The 21658-nt window shown below is 46.6% G+C and overlaps 1 protein-coding gene across 7 annotated transcripts in view; it reads right to left on the reverse strand.

Moving 5' to 3' along the window:
- LOC115558187 (hexokinase-1) overlaps window positions 1-21545 on the reverse strand; it is a 36055-nt gene extending 14510 nt beyond the window's left edge. Inside the window, exons 1-21 of one of the 7 annotated variants that reach the window (XM_030376070.1) lie at window positions 21266-21545; window positions 19797-19959; window positions 19249-19403; window positions 18723-18845; window positions 16496-16591; window positions 16075-16174; window positions 15028-15211; window positions 14478-14633; window positions 13450-13683; window positions 13181-13322; window positions 12938-13094; window positions 12280-12428; window positions 11321-11440; window positions 11101-11196; window positions 10815-10914; window positions 10478-10614; window positions 9955-10127; window positions 9489-9644; window positions 9207-9294; window positions 6922-7067; window positions 5482-6220 (exon numbers count right to left, since the gene is read on the reverse strand). In XM_030376070.1, coding sequence (XP_030231930.1) covers window positions 6082-6220; window positions 6922-7067; window positions 9207-9294; window positions 9489-9644; window positions 9955-10127; window positions 10478-10614; window positions 10815-10914; window positions 11101-11196; window positions 11321-11440; window positions 12280-12428; window positions 12938-13094; window positions 13181-13322; window positions 13450-13683; window positions 14478-14633; window positions 15028-15211; window positions 16075-16174; window positions 16496-16591; window positions 18723-18845; window positions 19249-19403; window positions 19797-19959; window positions 21266-21328 — 2877 coding nt within the window. In that variant the 5' untranslated portion in view covers window positions 21329-21545 and the 3' untranslated portion in view covers window positions 5482-6081. Of the gene's footprint in view, window positions 1-1925; window positions 2313-3549; window positions 3733-3841; window positions 3991-5481; window positions 6221-6921; window positions 7068-9206; window positions 9295-9488; window positions 9645-9954; window positions 10128-10477; window positions 10615-10814; window positions 10915-11100; window positions 11197-11320; window positions 11441-12279; window positions 12429-12937; window positions 13095-13180; window positions 13323-13449; window positions 13684-14477; window positions 14634-15027; window positions 15212-16074; window positions 16175-16495; window positions 16592-18722; window positions 18846-19248; window positions 19404-19796; window positions 19960-21265 lie in introns of those variants that run through there. The other 6 variants (XM_030376069.1, XM_030376068.1, XM_030376073.1 and 3 more) reach the window with 6 other exon arrangements.
- Between the last annotated feature and the right edge of the window lie 113 nt (window positions 21546-21658).

Genomic DNA, 21658 nt, shown 5'->3' on the forward strand with positions numbered 1-21658 from the left:
GATGTCATCATTAAGCGCCCTTAAAGGGACCCTGCCTCAAAATGACGACACAAGTCATAGCATTCATAAAGATGTCAAGTGAGGAAAAGCCCTTTTAGCTTTGAAATGTTTATGGATTTGCGTACGCAGAAAGGAACAGAGTAGACACATAAAGGCGGCCAACAATACATTTAATCATCACCGAATCTGCCATTTACTTGGCTGAAATCCTAGACCACCTAAGCTATTGCGGAAACACAACACCTGTTTTGTTCGGCCCTCGGCCTGGCCAACCAGTCAAGTCAGTTATACAGCACTGTACATAGCTGTGGGGGCAGCTGGCCCCCAACCCACAGAATATCATGAAAGAACACATATTCACTCTGTTCAAGTCCCCCCTTACCTCCTCTCCTACCTGCTCCCTTACCTCCTGTCCTACCTCCTCCCTTACCTCTTCTCCTATCTGCTCCCTCACTTCATCTCCTACCTGCTCCCTTACCTCCTCTCCTACCTCCTCTTCATTCTCCTCTTAAACCACCTTTGGCTTCCTCTGCCACCTCTCCTACCTCGCCCCTTACCACCTCTCCTACCTCCTCACTTAACTTCTCTACACTCTCCTCTCATACCTACTTTCTTACCTCTTCTTCAATCTCCTCTCTTACCACCTCTCCTACCTCCTCTGATACCTCCTCCCTTACCTCCACTCCTATCTCCTCGTATGCTATCGCCTCTGCTATTTCCTCCCTATCTCCTTTCCAATCTCTTCCCCGATCTCCTCTCCTATCTGGCCGTGCTTCCTCGTTGCATACCTCCTCGTCTGTGTACCTTACCCATCTCTATCCTCCCCTTACCTGTCCTGTCACAACTAAGTGGCTCCCTTGTTTCCTTTTACCTCGCTAGCTTCTCCTTTCCTCAATCCCTCGGTCGTGCTTGCTAACTTCCTTCTAACATCCTGGTTGACCACTAGGCTGTCCAACCCACAAGGTAAACACGTTATACGTGAGACTATGTATAACTATGTATATGAGGCTATCTATATACAATCTCACATGACTATGAGACTACGTTGTGAGATTATGTTGTTGAGAGATTTTGTTTAGGTCGCACTAGGTGCCAGCTTCTGCGTCTCTTCCCTCCCTTTTCCATCCTTAAAGCAAAACTTTCTCCTATTTGACCCCAGTAGAGCGACTGCAGATTTGCTGTCTCAGCCAACATGACAGTAACATTGACAAAGGACTGGTTGACCCCGGAGTGCTGCAAAGTCAAATGGCTCAGCACATTGACCATGGGCTGGCTCTATCGGTCACATCCTCTCTTTCATCATACTCTCTCTCTCTCTCTCTCTCTCTCTCTCTCTCTCTCTCTCTCTCTCTCTCTCTCTCTCTCTCTCTCTCTCTCTCTCTCTCTCTCTCTCTCTCTCTCTCTCTCTCTCTCTCTCTCTCTCTCTCTCTCTCTCTCTCGTGGATCAGTGGTTCTCTGTTCCCTTTTTCCAACCCCCTTCATCCTCAACTCTTATTTATTGCTTAATTCCCCACCACCTTGTTCACTACTCACCCAAAGGCAGATCTCCGACACACACACACACACACACACACACACACACACACACACACACACACACACACACACACACACACACACACACACACACACACACACACACTCCATACTTTACACTCCACACACACCTGGGCGGTATCTGAAGCAAAAATGGCTGGCTCCAATGAGGACAGGGAAATACATTTAATGACCTCTACCACTCGCTGTCTCCTCTCCTCTGCCTAACCTCTCCCTGCAAAACAAACATTTGATAAACATACAGTATAGCTCTCTTCTTCTTGTACACACAAATGTATAACTCAAAACCCAAAGACACAGTCACCGGCACACACAACTCACAAGGGAAACCCCCATCAGTCATGGAGGACACAGAGATGGTGACTCACCTTCTTAACCTGGTCATCCTTAAGTTCCGTGAAGTAATAGGCTATCAACTGGGCCGCAATCATCCTGAGAATATATCTTTCTGTATGTTAAACACACACAGCCACAATGGCACTGTCACACACACGCACACACACACACACACACACACACACGTGCATACACTGCAGACAAACAAAGATCTCCCCCCCTAAAAAGTACCTTAAGTCTATCCCTATCCCTCACATGAACACAACTAAAACATAGGTAAGTCTACACTTGGTACAATCCGTGAGCTACACTAGGCAGAGCTGCAGCATGTGGAGGTAAAAACTGTGCAGCACTGCTTCCCCTCTGTCTCTCCTGCGCTCTCTCCAGCTCCCTCCCTAGCTCTCTTTCTCTGTTAAGCCAGGAAGTGTGGGGGGGGGGGGCGGGACTGAAAGCCGAGCTGTAAGACACCAAAGGGGAGGAGACAAGGAGGCGAAAAAGAGGAAGAGAGAGGAGGCGGGGAGCCGGTCTTTAAACTGTGCCCTCTCATTGGTTAAGCAGGTTAGTCACGGAGGGTTGAGTGACACACCCTCTGCCCAGTGATTGGCTGGCGTGTTCTGTGATGAAGGCAAAGCCGGCAAAGGAGGAGCGTGTGACTGGTGGGAGGGTGGAGGCAGACGATGACAAAGAAGGAGGGAAAATGGGTGTCCTCCTGCCAAAGCCAATCAACTTCACTCTAAAGGCTGCATTTAAACAGGAAATTCGTCACCTGACCATAAAGTGTTGCTCGGAATGTGTCATCATTCTGTAAATTCCTCTTCCCCTCAACCCCACCTTCTCCCTCGTCTGGTGTGGGTGCATCACTGCACGTCTGGTCCACTGTGCACGTCACTCACTGCTCTCTCTGATACCGAATATAAATGTTATCCTTCAGCCATTCATCCATTCACATTGAGTGACACACTAACTTATTCTGCTCATATTCTCCAGCAAACTATAAAGTGGGTAACTTGGTAGAAAAATCCACCCACCCAGTCAATCAATTCCCTCCCACACTCTGGTTTCTTCGCCTGGGCAATCAGCATGACAAAAGCCGTTCTCTGTTGTCTGACCACTGAACACAAAGACTTCACATACACACAGCCAACGAGCTCGTGAGCAGCCAACACAGTACTGATGACACGTAATCATTGACACCACACAACAGATGAAAGCTCATAAGCATCTGAACCAAATCCATAGGAGATGGATATTGTTCTCGTATCGGCAATCATTGGATTCACTACGGCATCTACTGTATAATCAAATGTCCATGTGATACTATGTGACACGTCTTTCTCTTCAGTGGTGGCAACTTCTCTCACTGGAAAAGTACTGTGGCTGTATTGCACCAACTCTTGTGTTGTAACTCTCCTCAACAGACATCTTATCTCTGCGCCTGCCAACCCTGACTTATACAAGTCCAGAGACACAATAAGAATAGCTTATCGGTTCAAAATGCGAATCTATTATATCCACAATCATATTCAATCTCATACTTATATCTTGTATAAATTTGCACAAAAGTGTGGCAACGATAATATAAAAGCAAAACAATTGCTTTAGAGGGGTCTGGGTATATTTCCAGTATTTGAGCATTTAAATATGCCAGATACCTACAGGTGCAACCTTTGTCCACGCCTCTTTCAGATCCTCAACCGTTTCCATGGAAGCGATCCATTGTCCGCCCGTTATCGCGCCGTCACTATCTTCCTCCGCCCCACGGGCAGCAACAGCCATAGTTACCCTGGAGCAAATCCTACCACTACTTATACGAACATCAGCTACTTAACTACTACTACTATCAACCCGGCTGGGCTGCAGGTCCCAACGTCTCAGACAAGAATCTGCGAAGTCCGCTGCTGCAGATCCAGACTCGGCACAAAAAGGGATTACTGTGATTGGTTATTACCTCCTCGGCCCGCCACTTCCCATGATCCAGCTGGGCCCCGCGTGCGACAGGTGTGACTGTCACAGGGGTTGCCATGGTGATGCCTCTGACCACGTGTCCCGCCCGCGTCCGGTTCTGTGAGAGAGGAAGCGTCTGCGAACCGGTCCCCTGGATCCCCACTCTCTGCTCATCCCATCTTTTTACAAACACACTGTTAGACACAGATATCACATGTTCAACATGGGGTGAGGAAGTACATGGAACAAATCAGAAGACTCACCTTGATTAAACTCAATGGAACCATCACGACAAATGATAACAATCCAATGTTTCAGCCGCTGGGTCAGAACGTCTTATAGGCTCATGGGTACTTCCAGATCATTCTAGATCCTTGTTCTAGACCTAGCGGTCCAACATTGTGGGTGTGCTTGTATTTGTGTCAAAGCTCTTATTGTTAACTTACAGGAGAGACGAATGCTGTCACCCACATCTTCACATAGACAGAAATAGACAGACAGGCAGGCAGGAAGGCAGGCAAGAAGGCAGGCAGGCACCGGCCTGCCACAGACAAACAGACAGTCATACATACAGACAAACAGGCAGACAAGCAGAAAGAAACAATATAACAAATGTGATGGAATCATATGGAATCTAAGATAGGCGTGACATTTGAGTGAATTTGACTTTGCACTACCCTTTTGCATGAACCGTAGGGAAATGACCCTGTGCTGATATTGCCGGAGCTGCAAGGTCAGCAGCCAAGTAGCTACGTCAGTTGAGCTGCATTGTCAGAATGTGTGGTGGAGTGTGAGAGTGTGTCATCAAGGTAAGGGAATTCCAGGTCACTATGGGAAGGTCAGGGATTACTGTTCTGTGTGTGTGTGTGTGTGTGTGTGTGTGTGTGTGTGTGTGTGTGTGTGTGTGTGTGTGTGTGTGTGTGTGTGTGTGTGTGTGTGTTTGTGTGTGTGACGCAGCTCTCTGCTGATTGCATCGTAACATGCTAATCCCTGACTGACTTAGTTACTGTGTGCTCTACTCTGAACATGCAGTTCTCTGTCCATCCAGCCAGCCATCCATCCTTCAATAATCATTCATTAGAAAGATAAGAGCAGAAAACTATTAATAAATACCTGCATTTTTTTGTTTCTATTAATCAATACTATTTTAAGATTAGATAAAGTATCATAAGGATATTTTACATAAAATGCACCTTACAGCCATACACAAATAAACATATCATTGAGGTTTCAATGCACAGAGAGAGAGAGAGAGAGAGAGAGAGAGAGAGAGAGAGAGAGAGAGAGAGAGAGAGAGAGAGAGAGAGAGAGAGAGAGAGAGAGAGAGAGAGAGAGAGAGAGAGAGAGAGAGAGAGAGAGAGAGAGAGAGAGAGAGAGAGAATCTGGCAGGACAGAACAGAATCCCGAGACACAATCAGATGTTATAGAGCCTACTGAGCCGAGGCCAACAGTTGTCCTCCTGGGCTTTGAGTCAGCAGGATTCCAGCACTCCTCCTCCTCCTCCTACTCTTCATCTAATCTGAGATGCTGCTGACTAACACATTGTGCGCATACACGCCAACACACGCATACACGACACACACACACAAACACTCACAAACACACTCACACGCACACACAAAGAACAAGAAATACAAAAACATATATTTTAAATCACACAGAAATTAATTAATATTTATTTTTGCATGTAAAATATATACATATTTTAAAATCCCTGATAATTCTGTGATTATCAACATGATGCTAGAATAAAAAAGTCCAGTCTGTTTTTAGTAAGATGGCTAGGAGAAACGGCTAGTCCTTAAAATGAACATCGAGTCATTAAAAATACTGAAATCAGGCAGCAGCAACCACATATAGTGTCGGTAAACAATCAACACAGAAAGCAGCTCATGGTACGAGCCAAGACAAGCCAAAACGTCGGCTAACTCACTGTACTCCATGGTTAATGGGGCCTCATTGTGACCGTGACTGCGGTTACATCTAGATTAGTTGTGAAGCGAGGAAAATATGAAATTTGGAAAAATGACGGGTCAATAGCACCAACTGTCAATAGCAGTCGCTGTTCGACATAAGGGGCATAAACCTAATTACTCAAGCTCAGAAACTCAATGAAGATTAATAAACCAGATAACAATTTATAAATGTCCTGTTTGTCTTCCGGACGTCCCGTATATGAATGGCGATGGTTGGAAAGGAGACAGTCCGTGTGAACTGAAGTGGGCCGCGGGACGGAGGGCGCCGTTAGGAGCGGGCCGGGCCGCCTCTGGCCACAGCCGTGATCAGGGCCGCTCCCTTCCCACTGCCCTCCTCAGACAGGGTGAAGGTCACCTGACACTGGGGGGCCAGGGCCCTCACCGTGTCCTGGAGCACCATGGAGAAACTGGAGGAGGAGGAGGAGGAGATAAGAGAGGAAGAGGAGATGATTGACGAGGAGGAGATGATTGAAGAGAAGGAGGGGGAGAAGATAGAAGAGGAAGAGGAGGAGAAGATAGAAGAGGAGGAAGAGACGATCAACGAGAAGGAGGAAATACTCGAAGAGAAGGAGGTGGAATAGATAGAAGAGGAGGAGGAGATAGAGAAAGAGGAGGAGGAGATAGAAAAAGAGGAGGAGGAGGAGAAGATAGGAGAGGAAGAGGAGGAGATAGAGGAGGAGAAGATGGAAGAGGAGGAGGAGATAGAGAAAGAGGAGGAGGAGATAGAGAAAGAGGAGGAGGAGATGATTGAAGAGGAGGAGGAGGAGAAGATAGGAAAGGAAGAGGAGGAGATAGAGGAGGAGAAGATGGAAGAGGAGGAAGAGATGATGGAAGAGGAGGAGGAGGAGGAGGAGGAGGAGGAGGAGGAGGAGGAAGAAGAGATAGAGAGAAGGAGAAAGAGAAGGAGGAGGTAGAAAAGAGAAAGTGAAACATATATAATGTATATAATGTTAGATATAGCCCTACTACAACCAACACTACTAGTTATAATAACATTTCATTCATCATAGAGCAGACACAGAAGATCCAGAAATGAGAGATCACTACCTCCCTGTGGATGTGTTTTCTAGGGATAAGAGTTGAGCGCTCCAACAGATAATGAACTCACTGTGGGTGTAGTTTGTACAGCGTCCCGTCCACCCCTACGGTGACGTCCAGATGGTCCAGTCCACGGTTCTCTCTGATCTTATCCACCACCGCAGCCATCCCCGCCCCGCACATCTGAGCAGCTCGACGGGACACGGCACCACACACCTACACAACCACGCGCACAATGAAACACAACACAATGGGGCTCAGATACCATGCAGCCGCTTAGGGCACTTGCACAACCATGCGCGCAGGCTTCGTTCCCTAAGGCCTGTTTCATGCTGCGTGATCCGTGTGTGTGTTCATCATTTACATTCTTAACCTTTGTGTCGTGTTCGTTTCTCCCCCCCCCTTACTTTCGTGCTCCCGGTCAAATTTGACTGGCCTGTGTTAACTGCCCTTACATCCACACAAAAACCATTGATCATCACCAAATTTTATTTAACTCCCTTTTAACCTGTAAACAATGTCTCAGACTACTGGTTTAAATGAATAACCGCAGTGAATAGAGACAGAAATTGAAAGTTGTATTCCAAAATTAACATTTATTGTAAAAAAAAAAAAAAAAGACAGAAAAATCTAAACATCTCTTCCGTTTCTGCCCCTGTTTTGCGGGGAGAGCGGCCAGGGCAGTGGCGGGGGCTTGCAGACTCCTCACCAGACTGCCAGAGGCTGGTGTGCCGGGAAGGTGCTGGCGTTGTTGAATTAGAGGAGTCACCAAAGCTTTCCCAAGCTCTGCCAGGAAGAGTCTCCTCTTGAAACGTTTCCCCTGATTCCAGGCTCGGCCGATCGCTGTCCACACCACATATGCATTATATACATGCAGGCGCTCTTCCACTGTCACCTCAGAGCCTGGATTGTACATCAGTGGTAGGCGCTCCACCCACCTGATCCAAACGTTCCTGATGGCAGCCAGTTTGTCGTCTTGCCAGAGGAAAGGTCTTGTAGCTCTGTCATCAAATCTGATAACTCTTGAGAGGACATGAAACTGCGGCAGACATAGTTGACCGGATTATAGGCCTCCCTGACTCTGCATCCCACAGACTTTTTGTAGCCTCATTGTTGGACCGATGTTCTCCTGCTAGAATCAACAGAGCCATGTAGGCTTGGGGGTCTACCTGGTCCAATGCCTTCCATGTGTCCGCAAACACACGCCCCCCTTCCAGGTTTGTCATCGCCAGTATAATTTCCACAATGGACTCTGGTAAAAAGAGTTGGAAGCTGGACTTGATGTCATCCACACGAGATGTTGCATACCGTGTTGGCCCTGGCATCATCCTAATGATATTTTCCCCTCTTGCTCTGCCTCCTCTGCCTTGGGGGGATGAATACCAGAGCAAGTTGCCACTCTTGGACTGGAATGTCATCTCAGGTGTGTCTTCCCCAGGTGCCTCTCCCCAGGGGCCCCCTCCCCAGGTGCCTCTCCCCAGGTGCCTCTTCCTCAGGGGCCCCTTCCTAAGGGGCCTCTTCCTCGCCATCTGCTCGGTCTCATGATGGTCTGGATCGAAATCAGGATCGTTGTCTCCTATTTCTGAGACGTCCTCCTCCATTTCTGGTTCAACTTCAATCCCCTCTTCATCAGTTTGACAAAAAAAAGGTCAATAGCCGCAAATCGTCTGATCGGGCGCCGACTCATTGTGTTCAGAGTAAAATAAGAGCAATGCACAAGCAATTTATACATGGGGGATCTGTAAGAAGATATCCTACATTTTGTGTCGAAAGTGTGGTTCACGTGGGGGGATGGGCACATAAGCCTGGGAAAGAGCCGGGTTCCCATAGCAAACACCTAATTGGTAACTTTGAGATGTGGAACAGGTGTTATACGTTTAGTTTGGAAGGTGTGGTTCACGTAGGGGGATAGGCACATAAGCCCGGGAAAGAGAGGACACCTGATTGTTCAGTCTGAAAGGGGTTCATGTTGGGTGGAATGTGTGTGTGTGTGTGTGTGTGTGTGTGTGTGTGTGTGTGTGTGTGTGTGTGTGTGTGTGTGTGTGTGTGTGTGTGTGTGTGTGTCATCAGCAATTATATATGTTCAAATGCCTAGTGTGGAGGATATCATAAGCCCTCGAGGCAAATAAATGTAAAACACAATATTAATGATTGATCGAAATGGAAATCGGTCAGATTTGACCCGAACACGACAGGAAGGTTAAAGAGTTAAAGAGTTGCTCTTTATCGACGTGTTTATACTTGGCCCAGGTCGCAATGTTCAAATTAATCGGAATAATTTGTTCTTTAAGAACATTGGCATCCAGGTTCCTTTTTTAAAGTCTCCATGAATGTGTTCAGCTGTCCCTTGCCTACCTCTTTCACGACGATGCTGTCATTGATAGTGCTCTCCAGCCCCAGCTGCTGTAGAATAGATCTGACCTGCAGTAGCGCCAAGCGGTCACTAGAGGGAGGCAATAACAACACACAATTCATTAACTCAAATCAGAAGATAACGTAGAGGCACAGCGATTTGAAATTAAAGAGGTTTCCCATGCACAATTATTTTAATCGTTTAATATTATGTAACCATGGTAATAAAAACACAATCAATGGATCAATCAATAAAACACACGATGTACCACACACTGTACTTGCCTCTCTATCTGTGAAAGGTATTTGGTGTGGAATATCCCCGGTGTTTTTAAGGCTTCAGTGACGTGTCCTCTGAACAGCAAACCTCTCCGGGTCAGATCCAGCAGGACCTGACGGACAATCTCTCCTAAATACAGTCCACTGGTCATCTTTTCAAATCTACACGCACACACACACACACACACACATATTGGGATATTAACTTATGGAAACATACATGCAAAGTTAATGTTTTGCAATGCCAAACAAATAAATGATCAAATAAATAAATAAACAAATATGATACACACGCCACACCCACACAAACATGCACTCACCCCACACACACACACACACCTGACGCAGACACGCCTGCTCACAAACACAAAAGCACACACACACACACACACACACACACACACACATCCACACACACACACACACACCCACTCACACACACACCCACTCACACACCCAGTAGCCCACACACCTCTGCCTCCCCTGGTTGAGCGAGTCGCGGTCCACGGCGCTGTCGTAGGGCGTGATGATGTCATCCAGACAGCCGTCCTCCCCCAAGCCCCCCCACTCTGTGTTTATACACATCCTCACGTTGGGGCCGCTCTGCTCCTCCTCCTCTTCCTCTTCCTCCCCGGCTTCGCGTCCCTGTGGGGAGCACAACGCGCAGCAGGGTCTTCAGAGCCGGCGGGGGGCTTTTTTTCTAATGCACAACTATAACACAACCTGGTAGGTCATAGCGCGGTCGTTTGACCCTGGTTGAAGAGTGTCCCCCCCTATGTGGACAAAAAGTTGTAATATTGTTCACTGCCCCCTTGATGAGTTACATGTCCTTACTTGTTGAAGGATGTTTGATGTTTTTATATGTGTTGTATTTACTTGTATCTAGGTAATGCAGATGTAAATTAGCCTAAAGCTAACTCTGGTTGGCTACATTCAGGTTTTAATTGCACATGGTCCCTTTCAAATTATAATTAATTGAAATTGAAATGACACACAATTACGTCTTTAGCTTGCGCTTCGGTACACTCTTCCTCCACCTTCCCCCCGTTCCTCCCTTCCTTCCCGTTCTGCGGGACGTGAAGTTTCTCCACGTTGCTCAGCTCCTCCATGTAACACACGTTACTGCCGGTCCCTGTGGAGCGCACAACTCAACGACATTAGGACTCACAGCATCCTACCGAGATCTACTATTCATCATTAATGTGCAGGTAAGGGTTAGGAGTCTCACACACACACACACACACACACACACACACACACACACACACACACACACACACACACACACACACACACACACACACACACACACACACACACACACACACACACCCGCGATGAGTCCTATTTCACACTGCGGGTCCTCATAGGCACAGCTCATCATCGTTCCAACTGTGTCGTTGACGATCGCCACGATGTCCAAGTCAAACTCCTGCACACAAACACACAAAAAAAAGCACCCACACACGCTTCAGTCACCAGCAAGCCTCACAGATGTAGTCTGCTGCTACCTGGCGCTACTCCAACGGAAACCTTCACTGTTTTCACAACATCTGTTGCTAGGCTACATGAGACACTCATTTTGATACATTTCTTCTCTCGTTTCCGTCTCGCTCACGTTGCGTCTCTTGATGGCCTCCCTCAGCATGTCCACCACGTCATTTCCTTGACAGCCGGTGGCCTTAAAGCCTTTGGTCCAGCTCACCAAGGTGCCCTGTGGAAAACCCAGCAGAACGGGACCCATTGGATCTAGGTCGGTAGCATCTCTGCATTATACGTAGCTCAATATTCCTGGTGTCACTAGTGAAGTAAAGTAGCGCTTATAATGCAAACCCTACCGTGTCTATGGCTTTCTGGTAGCAGGGGAAGGAGAAGGTGAAGCCGAGCGGAAGACGAGTGTTCTTCATGCCCATGTAGTCCAGGAAGTCACTGATACACTGCACGATGTGGTCAAACAGCTGCAAGGAGAGGAGACAAGCCTGATGTGGAGGGCTGGGAGAATGCTTTCATTGTCGTAACACACACAGCTCCTGTGTTTCTGTCTCTCTATGTGTTCAGTCCATCCCTGTCTTTCTGTCCATCAGTCCATCCATCTATTTATCCGTGTATCAACCCACCGTGTGTCTACCCTTCTGTGTGTGTGTCTGTGTGATTATGCATTCCGAGGGCTGTCTTTCTGTGTCTGTCTGCTCCTCCTCTCCTCCTCCTCCACCAACCACCTCCTCCTCCACCAACCACCTCCTCCTCCACCAACCACCTCCTCCACCCCCCCCAACTCCTCCTCAACCAACGACCTCCACTCCTCCAACCTCCACCCACCCACCCACCACCTCCTCCACCCACCTCGACCCTCCTCCCCCCATATCCTCCTCCTCCAACCTCCTCCACCTCCTCCCTTCTCTCCTCCCTCCTACACCCTCCTCTCCTCCAAACTCCTCCCCCAGTCTCCTCCACCCACCTCCTCCCCCAGTCTCCTCCACCCACCTCCTCCCCCAGTCTCCTCCCCCACCTCCTCCCCCAGTCTCCTCCTCCACCTCCTCCCCCAGTCTCCTCCACCTCCTCCCCCAGTCTCCTCCACCCACCTCCTCCCCCCCAGTCTCCTCCACCCTCCTCCCCCCCATCTCCTCCACCCACCTCCTCCTCCCCCAGTCTCCTCCACCCTCCTCCCCCCCAGTCTCCTCCACCCTCCTCCTCCCCCAGTCTCCTCCAACCACCTCCTCCCCCCCAGTCTCCTCCACCCACCTCCTCCCCCAGTCTCCTCCACCCACCTCCTCCTCCCCCAGTCTCCTCCACCCACCTCCTCCCCTGTCCCCTGCATGACCTCCAGGGGGATGGCGTAGATCTTGTTGTAGAGGCGGACGGAGCGACTCAGGCCGCTGCGGATCTTCACCAGCAGGACCCTGAAGTTGGTCCCTCCCAGGTCCAGGGCCAGATAGTTCCCGTGCTCTACAGACAGGAGAGCCCCGACAGAGATGTGATGGCACTCGTACTCACGTTCATATCTCCTCCACTTTGACTGTGTCTGGGTTCACACCCCACGGTTTGGAAGAAAATCAGTATGTAATACTGTACCTGCTACTACTACTGCAACTACTACTACTACTACTACTACTACTACTACTACTACTACGACAACTACAATAATAATACATTTATTTATATCGTATCGTTATTGAAATAATTGTATGCAAATAAACCTACATGAAATATGCAAATGAATACGTTAATTTACTAATGTACTCATTTACTTATTGAATGTATTATTAATATGAATAAATGCATTGTTATTGTATTTGTATCGTACTTATTCTAATACGATGAAAATACAATCGTCTATATAATATATGAATATAAATGCAATTCAAATTAACATATTTAGACATACATAGAATAAGCAAATTGGTACATGAGTAAACTAAGTCTATAAAGGATATTTCCATGGATGACTTTCTGACCTGTGCCATCTGGGGTTCGGTACACATAGGCAGGCAGCATCTTAACAGGGGAGGGGCCTTGTGATTTTAGCCCCGCCTCTAGCCCCGCCCTCATTCTGGACTTCACATATCCCAGGTGTTCCTGGGTCAGCTTGAGGGACGACAGTGCCTCGTCCACCTGACAACAGAGTTGCGAGACACGCGAGTGAACTACTGCCCGAGCAAGAACAGTCCCAAAGTACGAAGAGTACGCCGTGAACGCACCTGACGCCGCTGCGAGGCAAGTCGCTGGGCAACTGCCGTTACCATGGCAGCCCCTTTACTGCTGCCACTCTCTGATAAGACGAATCGGACATGACAGTCAGGAACTAACCGGCGCACCACCTTGTGGAGTCGTTTGGCATACCTGGAGTAATGTTGTCATCGATATGAATTATGGTTGGCAGCATTGGAAAAAAAGACCCGAATATTTTTGAGTCAATATTACATTACTATATTCTATCGTCATATTTTCCTATTACGGCCCAACCTACTGTGTGTGTGTCCTGTACACGGTGCCGTCCACCCCGACCGTGATGCGCAGGGTCTTCAGCTTCCTGTTCTGCCTGACGCGGGTCAAGATGGCCGCCAGCCCCGCCGCCACCAGGTTGGAGGAGCGGAAGGAGACCACGGTGCCGACGTGCTGCACCGCCACGCAGTCGTCGTCCGAGGGGGCCAGGCCCAGGTCCTCGAGGATCGCCCGGGTGTTGCGCAGGCCGTCCTTGTACCTGGGGGGGAAGAAGGAAACGGGTTTAAAGGGGACATATCATACCACCAGGAAGGGAGTGTGATTAGCTGTTAAATGCCTCTTTTGTCATCACAAGTGGGCGACTGTCCACCTAGATGTGTCCTGGTTGATCTGTCTACCAGCCTACCCAGTGGACTGTAGCAAACGTTGCTCATCTATCCGTCATACATCTAGGTGGACACTCCCACTTGTGATGTCAGAAGAGGCGGATTTTCAAAATGGCTTGTAATGTCTAATCGGACTTACACCTGGTGGTATAATATGTCACTTTTGATAATACTACATCACAGAGATATTATATAGTGAGAGAGAGGGAGATAGGCAAGGTATACGGATAGGGAAGGATTAGATTATAATAGTATAGTGGTCACACAGACAGGCAGACAATGTGAGAGACAGAGATACAAACAGGTTGAGTGACAGACAGGTGCAATATTATAGTAAACAGACAGACAGAGACTGAAAGAGGCATAATAATCTGAGATAGAGAGAGCAAGACAGACAGTGAGAGAGTGATACTTAGGGCAGACAGACAGACAGACAGACAGACAGACAGACAGACAGACAGACAGACAGACAGACAGACAGACAGACAGACAGACAGACAGACAGACAGACAGACAGACAGACAGACAGACAGACAGACAGGTATAATATTATAGTAGAAAGACAGAGAGAGACTGAAAGAGAGACATAATATTCAGACAGGGCGATAAAATAGCAAGACAGATAGCGAGCGATACTAATGGCAGACAGAGAGACAGACAGTCTTACTGTTCCATGGAGGCAACGTGGGCTGTGGTGATCTTCCCTTTGGTCCTCAGGGCGTCGGGAGCATGGCCTTCAAACAACAGTCCCTGCTTGGCCATCTTCAGAACCACCAACCTCACCAGCTCGCCCAGATACAGACCACTGATCAGCTTCTCAAAACTGACAGGGAGATATGCTACTATTACAAAGTACTATCTATGTATGTACTACTAAGACTAGGTACTATTACTTTGAATCACTATTATGTACCATACATTTATTACTTTGTACTATTTCTATGAATCATTAATCTATGATGTACTACTATAACTATGAACTATATGAACCAACTCAGAGTGTATCAGAGGCATGTTAGCAAGGAGCTGGAGATGGATATACACTATCCTGTCCTGGGATATATAATCAGTTAGATGCACAAATAAGAGAAACGCAAATGGAGGTTAACGAGATAATCAAATATTCTGTATATTAAGCGCTCTGCGCTGTTGAACTGCATGTTGTCTATGTATGCTAGTATGCTATATCAACAGTGTGTTGTGTGTCTGAAACATACATCTGCTTTCCAGGTGTGGCGGAGGCAGCGTCGATGTCGCGATCGAAATCGGTGATGTAATCCTTGAGGGCCCCGTCGTCCCCGAAGGCCCCCCACTCTGTGTTGACACACATGCGGCCCTCGTCACCCTCCACCAGGTTGATGTGCCTCAGCTCCTCCATGTAGCACGCGTTGGTACCAGTGCCTGGAAAGACACGGGGGAACTGCATTAGTGATCACTAGTTGCTACTAGTGATCACTAATGCAGTTAGCCTTTTCATGGTCTGCGGCTAGATTACAGATGTTGTTTGTTCTCCCCTATCAATTTAAAATAAGCCACTGGGAACATTGCTGCTGACATTTATGCACACAATTGCTTTCTCAACCGTCAAGATTAGCATAGCACAATAATTTGCCAGGTCTTCATTTACTTTGAGGTGGTTTATTTGGTGGTTTGTATGATTGAATGAATGTAACCTGGGCCTGGGGAGGCGATAATATATACTCATGACAATTGAAGCGTTACAAAACTGAATGTCGCTCGCCACGTTACAGTTCCAGCCTTGCGCACCGGTCTGACTCGATCTAAGACCGCATCTCCCACCAAAGAGCATTGAGTCCAAGTGACCAGTAGAGGGCACTCATCAACAACAAAGAAAGACCTTGAGGTTTGACTCAAACAATTATGTTTTTAGATTCGTTTTTTTTTAATATATATTAAGTTCATTTCTTCTCGACGAACCAACTTTTATCATACAATATTTTCTAAATTATTGACTCAGTGATAAGATTTTTTATATATATATATATATATATATATATATATATATATATATATATATATATATATATATATATATATATACATATACATATACATATATATATATATATATATATATATATATATATATATATATATATATATATATATACATACACACACATATATAAAGTTGGCACCAGTACTAAATATCAACTTACAAACCAAAAGGTAAATGATTACAGGTCACATATTTGGCTTAATGTTTGACGGTAAATATGTTTATATTTTCCAAGCGCACTAACCGATAATGAGCCCGACTTCACAGTACGGATCATCGAAAGCGCAGGTCATCATGGTTCCCACGGTGTCGTTCACTAAGGCCAGCAGCTCCACATCCATACCCTAAGAAACAAGACAGAACGAGAGACATAGGGAGAGGGGATGAGAGAGGGAGAGAGACATAGAGAGAGATGGAAAGAGAGAGAGATGACGAGAGGAAGAATGGATGAGAGAGAGAGAGACAGAGGATGAGAGAGAGAGAGTGGACGATAGAGAGAGAGTGGAGGATAGAGAGAGCGGACCACATCATCATCAGTCTGTGTGTGTGTGTGTGTGTGTGTGTGTGTGTGTGTGTGTGTGTGTGTGTGTGTGTGTGTGTGTGTGTGTGTGTGTGTGTGTGTGTGTGTGTGTGTGTGTGTGTGTGTGTGTGATGTGTGTTCCTACTCCTGTTCTCTGGATGGACTCCATGAGGGCCCGGGTCACATCTTTACCCTGTACTCCTCTGGCTCTGTAGTTCTTAGTCCAGTTCAGCAACACTCCCTACAGCAGACAGAGGGAGACAGAGGGAGACAGAGGGAGACAGAGGGAGACAGAGGGAGACAGAGGGAGACAGAGGGAGACAGAGGGAGACAGAGGGAGAGCCATTATGTCCAGCTGAATAACCAGGCTATGTACAGCTAGAAAACAATAGTCTTTACATCTGAATCCCCCTGACATTCATATTCAGGGTACCCCGTTAGTTAAAGGTTGGATAGGTGATTTGCTTTTTTGGCCATTTTTGCAAAATTACTTGAAATCCTTATCATAACCCGCTTACAGCCACTGAGTTAGAAGTACTGACATGAAAATTAAACAAGTCAATCATCTGTGGAACGGGCAGGGCTCGAAAAACTCCAGCCAATCATTTCCATTGCCACCGAGTTGCATTGGACAGTAAGTACGTCAATCAAACGGTCGTACTGCACTCCCCCTCCCCCGCGCCCCGCGCGCGACCCCTTCGTGCAGTACTCGTGACCCAGAGCTCGTGACCCAGAGCAAGCTCCTGTTTGTTGTTATCCTGCGGTAGCTACTGGAACTAGTTAATCCACATTTGGACCTAGCAGTAGAAGACAATTTCCATGGCAGACAAGACGCCACCATCCCCACCACCACCACCACCACCACCAGCAAAGAGAAGGAAAACTCTTTTTCAGAGAGTAATTGATAATAAAAACGCTGAAAGAGAAAAACTGAAATCAAGAATAATCCTAGGCGCTGCTTTCGAACGTTGGCGGCAACTGAAGGACGAGAAGGGTCTAAAAACCGATGCTTGTGTGGCGGTTGACCTAGTTTCCAAGTTTATACCGTTTATACTCGGTAATACCGGTGTGGAGACGAGTGTATTACTCGGTGTGAAAATGTCCACACCGCGGCAACCCTAGTGAAAACCAGGACTTCCAATACAATTATATGAAACAAACATACATTTTCTAAAAATAGTAATGATTTATGTGACCGTTTAATGTTTATAACATCTGGTCCAACCATAGCAGCGAGAACGTATTCTCAGCAGGGGGTGCTGGGAAAAAAAAAAACTCAGCCTGCACTAGACTCGCAACTCGTTACATTGATAAAAAAAGATGTATAGCAGCGCAGCTCAATTACACCAGTGCATGCGCGCACAGTTGAAAATCGATCGTTCACATCCAGCTGCTCACAGAACAAGTTTAGCGCACCACCGCTACCCTCACACTTTTTCATATAACCTTTTTTCAGCACTAGGTCATATGAGCATTAAATAAATGCTGCGTCTCAAAATGCCTTGGACAGCAGCGAGGATGACTCGCTTTGCCACGGGCCGAAACAGTTCGGAGCGACCACAGCCAGAGCAAACACAGCGGGGCAGAGGAGTGTCAGGAATAGTCTTTGGTGTACACATCAGTACGGCCTATTTGCACTACTGTTTAGTGGCAATGCAGTGTTTTATTCGATGCCTTTTTATTTTCGTATATTATTTCAATGAATACAATTTATTTATTCATAAAAAACGGATCTGGTCTTCAAATCTTTTTTCCAAATATAGGTCGTCTTACAATGGGGTTTGTGTTTATATTCGGACCAATACGGTACAGCGGGCGCTCACATGACGTTAAGCATTTCCTGGTGCATAATGTGACGCTTCAGAACCTAAAATCCCGTTTCTCCCCGTTGACACGACAACACATAACCGGCGTTTTCAGAAATCTCCACTTTGGCCGGAGTTTTTAGAAATGATCGTTTTCTGTGATAAGACAGGGCCTCGGACAGGGGGTGTTGCAGCACCCCCAGCACTCCTACTTCCCGCGGTACTGGGTGCAACTTACAGCTGAATGTAGTGCCATGTTGTTAAACGAAAACCTACGCTAGCCTGGCTCGCTCTCGCGCATCTCTGTTCGCGCTCGTGCATGATTGCGCGTCCAGGTATTTGGAATGGGTGGAGTCAGAGTCAGCGTTGAAGGAGAGGGGGTAGACCATTTGAGTTGTGTATTTTCAAAATCTGCTGGCGTTTCGCAAATCACCTACCCAACCTTTAACAGACTTAAGAGACAGAAAGACAGCATGACAGTCAGAAGTATACTGACCCCCATTAAAAACACAGTAAACATACACTACAAGGGGCAGAGAGACGAACGGACAGGTGGCATGGCCTTACCTGGTTCAGGGTGTTCTGGTGACAGGGGAAGGAGAAGGTGAAGCCCAGTGGGTGTTTCTTCTCCAGGTCAATGTTGTTTGTGTCAGCAAAGTCCTTCAGGCTCTTAGACACGTGGTCAAATAACTGCAGACAGAGATGGAGATGGAGGCAGAAGTGGGGGGAAGAGTGTTAGTGATTCCAAATCGGGGCTACTTGAGCAGGTTCCGGGGGGGACCCGGATTTCATAATCTTGAAAACAAAAAAACATATATGATTACATTTAATTCCATTTCTTACGGAGCTCATTCCGTTTTGAATGCCCAGGGCATTAAACATTAGTGTGTCACTGTCTACGATTGACATTTTATTGATATTATATTTAGAATCTTTTTGGCAGTAAACAAGACATTTAATGCAAAAAGATTTCAGGAACCATCATAATGATTGATTGTTCGACAAAGGATTTTGTGAACTTTGGCAGACATTTTAATGTATCGACTTTGTGGTTTTTCACTCTCAACCTTGGACCTCTGATTCCATCCCTTACCTCCGATCCCTTTCCATTCAGAAGCTCTTTGGGTATAGAGTAGGTTTTCTCCTCCATCTCCACTCCACCTTTTTTCCCCACTTGCTGTCTCACTTTCACCCGGAGCACCTTAAACCTGGAGCCTCCCATGTCTAATGCTAGGAAGTCTCCGTTTTCTAGGGAGACAGTAGGTCAAATATAGCATTATGTTAATCCACAAAAGACTGACAAAAATAGGGTATAGTAACTACACCTTAATAGCATTTTAAACATAATTAGTATGTATTGATATTTTACTCAAAGCAACCTACAGTATAAGTCTTTTGAGGGTAGGAGATTAAAGTTTGTCTGGCCTACAAGTAGTTGACACTGGGGTTCGAACCCGGTACATTTCGGCTGGGGACCCCACACCCGAGCACCACTACGCCAATCATTGTGCCCTCCAAAAGTGTTTGCACACCTGAATATTAAGACCCAACATAGCATTAGCATTAGTAGCGTTTACCGTTGTTTTGGTAAACGCCACCATGCTAGATGCTAGACCGAAGCCCTCCCCTCTCGCGTGTCACCTGATCCATCCGGAGTGGAGCACACGTGGGTTGGCAGCATCTTGATGGATTCGGCGGCGCTGCTCTGCGAGGACAGAACGTCCTGCATCTCCTGCAGGAGCCGCGCCGAGACGTCTCTCAGCTGGTCGTCGTTCAGACGCATGGAGTACAGGAACCTGTCCACCTGGGGTGAACGCAAAGGCGCATGTAGGGCTACATCCATATAAAGCAGCACGCCTCAAACCACACCGAGGCCATTCAGAGTGCTTGTAGGAAACCCACTTATAAGACATTCAAATGGCAACCATTAAAGAGAGATAATTTCAGGTCAATCAAAGTGTGGTGAAGGGTTATTTGTGATTAAGTGTGGGGTGGTGTCCATCTTTGAATAATCTCCCTCCTCCCTGCTGATTCATAATGTCAGACCATTCCTCGTTTCCTTCCTGCCTTTATTCTAGCCGTGACCTAATTTTCTTGCAGATATAATCTCCTTCATGATGTGACAGCCCGGCCTTCATCTACACAACACATTTAATTATTTTTCCAGGCAACTGTGGCATCTCCATCCATCCATAGCAACACTATAATAAAGCCATTCCATCTCAAGCTCCTACAGCATTTTATGAGGGCAATCTCGCTTCAATCCCTTCAATAGCTTTGAGGGTTTTTTTCTATTTTGTTTTCAACCTTCCGGTCAAAACAAGTGACAGCAGGGGACCACCCTGTTTGTACAGGAGTTATCCTGTCCTTTCATGACATTGGTACAACATTTCCACATCCCGCTTTCTTTGTTTCAGAATTACAAGATAGAGGTTAACCCTATACTTCAGCTATGTCCACCACAAAGTGAAAACGGAATGGAAAACCTCTTGTCCTCTGAAGGATTTCACACATCAAGCATCAGACTCAGCCGATGTAATGAAGCACGTTAAGTGAAACATCAAATGGGTCAAGGTTCAGCTGGCAAAGAACTCTGCAGGTTGGGCTTATCCATGCGTGTGGGCAATTCAATTCTTAGTCTTCCTTCTATCCTATCTTTGACTATACACCCCTTCCGTTTACTTAGAAAAAACAAGGGATAATTACAATTCAGATGTTAATGATTTCTGTGTTAATAAATGGCCCCACGGTAAGACATTAACACAGGATCACATTATTTTTAGCAGTGTATCATAGAGTGTGCTAATGTGGGTGACAGGTCTTATCTCTGAAGGTCCGCCCTGGTGCAAGTCACATCAATTCATATTGGCCAACACTTGCATACAACATGCATGGAACAAACTTATTTTCCTACATTTCTTTGGAAAGTCATAGCATTACAACTATTGTCATTAAATCAGCATGAGGTGAACAGCTGTTTACTGAATGGCAACTGCTGCTACCATTGATGTGAATGCATCTTTTAGGCTGGAATATCTTTTGCCTCATTAATTCAATATTAAAAGCATAAAAGTTTTTAGAGGCAAGTTCTACAGAACAAGAGCTCCTACCTTCTTGGTGGGATCCTCTTTGAGTTTGGAGAAATAGTAGGCGAGCAGATGAACAGAAAACATCTTGATGAGGAGCTGGGAAGAAGTCCCTCAAGCCTAGCTCTTTAGTCCTGCTTTCTGGAGTATGAATTATACAAGTATGACCAAATTAGTTGAAGGAATTGGTCAAAATAAAGAAGTAAATCGCGGTATTTAGAAGAGAATATGCAACAGTTGTGATCTGTCTGTGTACGACCCTCCCTTCCTCGCCCTCTGCACTTGATCTCTCACACAGTGCATGGACAGTGAGCAGCACAGACTAACATCCCCTCTGACACAATCATTAACCCAGCAGCCTGCAGGACTCTTCCCTCTACTTCCTTCTTCAGCCCTCGTCCACACTCACACATCAGG

Source organism: Gadus morhua, chromosome 14 (assembly GCF_902167405.1).
Source record: "Gadus morhua chromosome 14, gadMor3.0, whole genome shotgun sequence".
NCBI lineage: Eukaryota > Metazoa > Chordata > Actinopteri > Gadiformes > Gadidae > Gadus > Gadus morhua.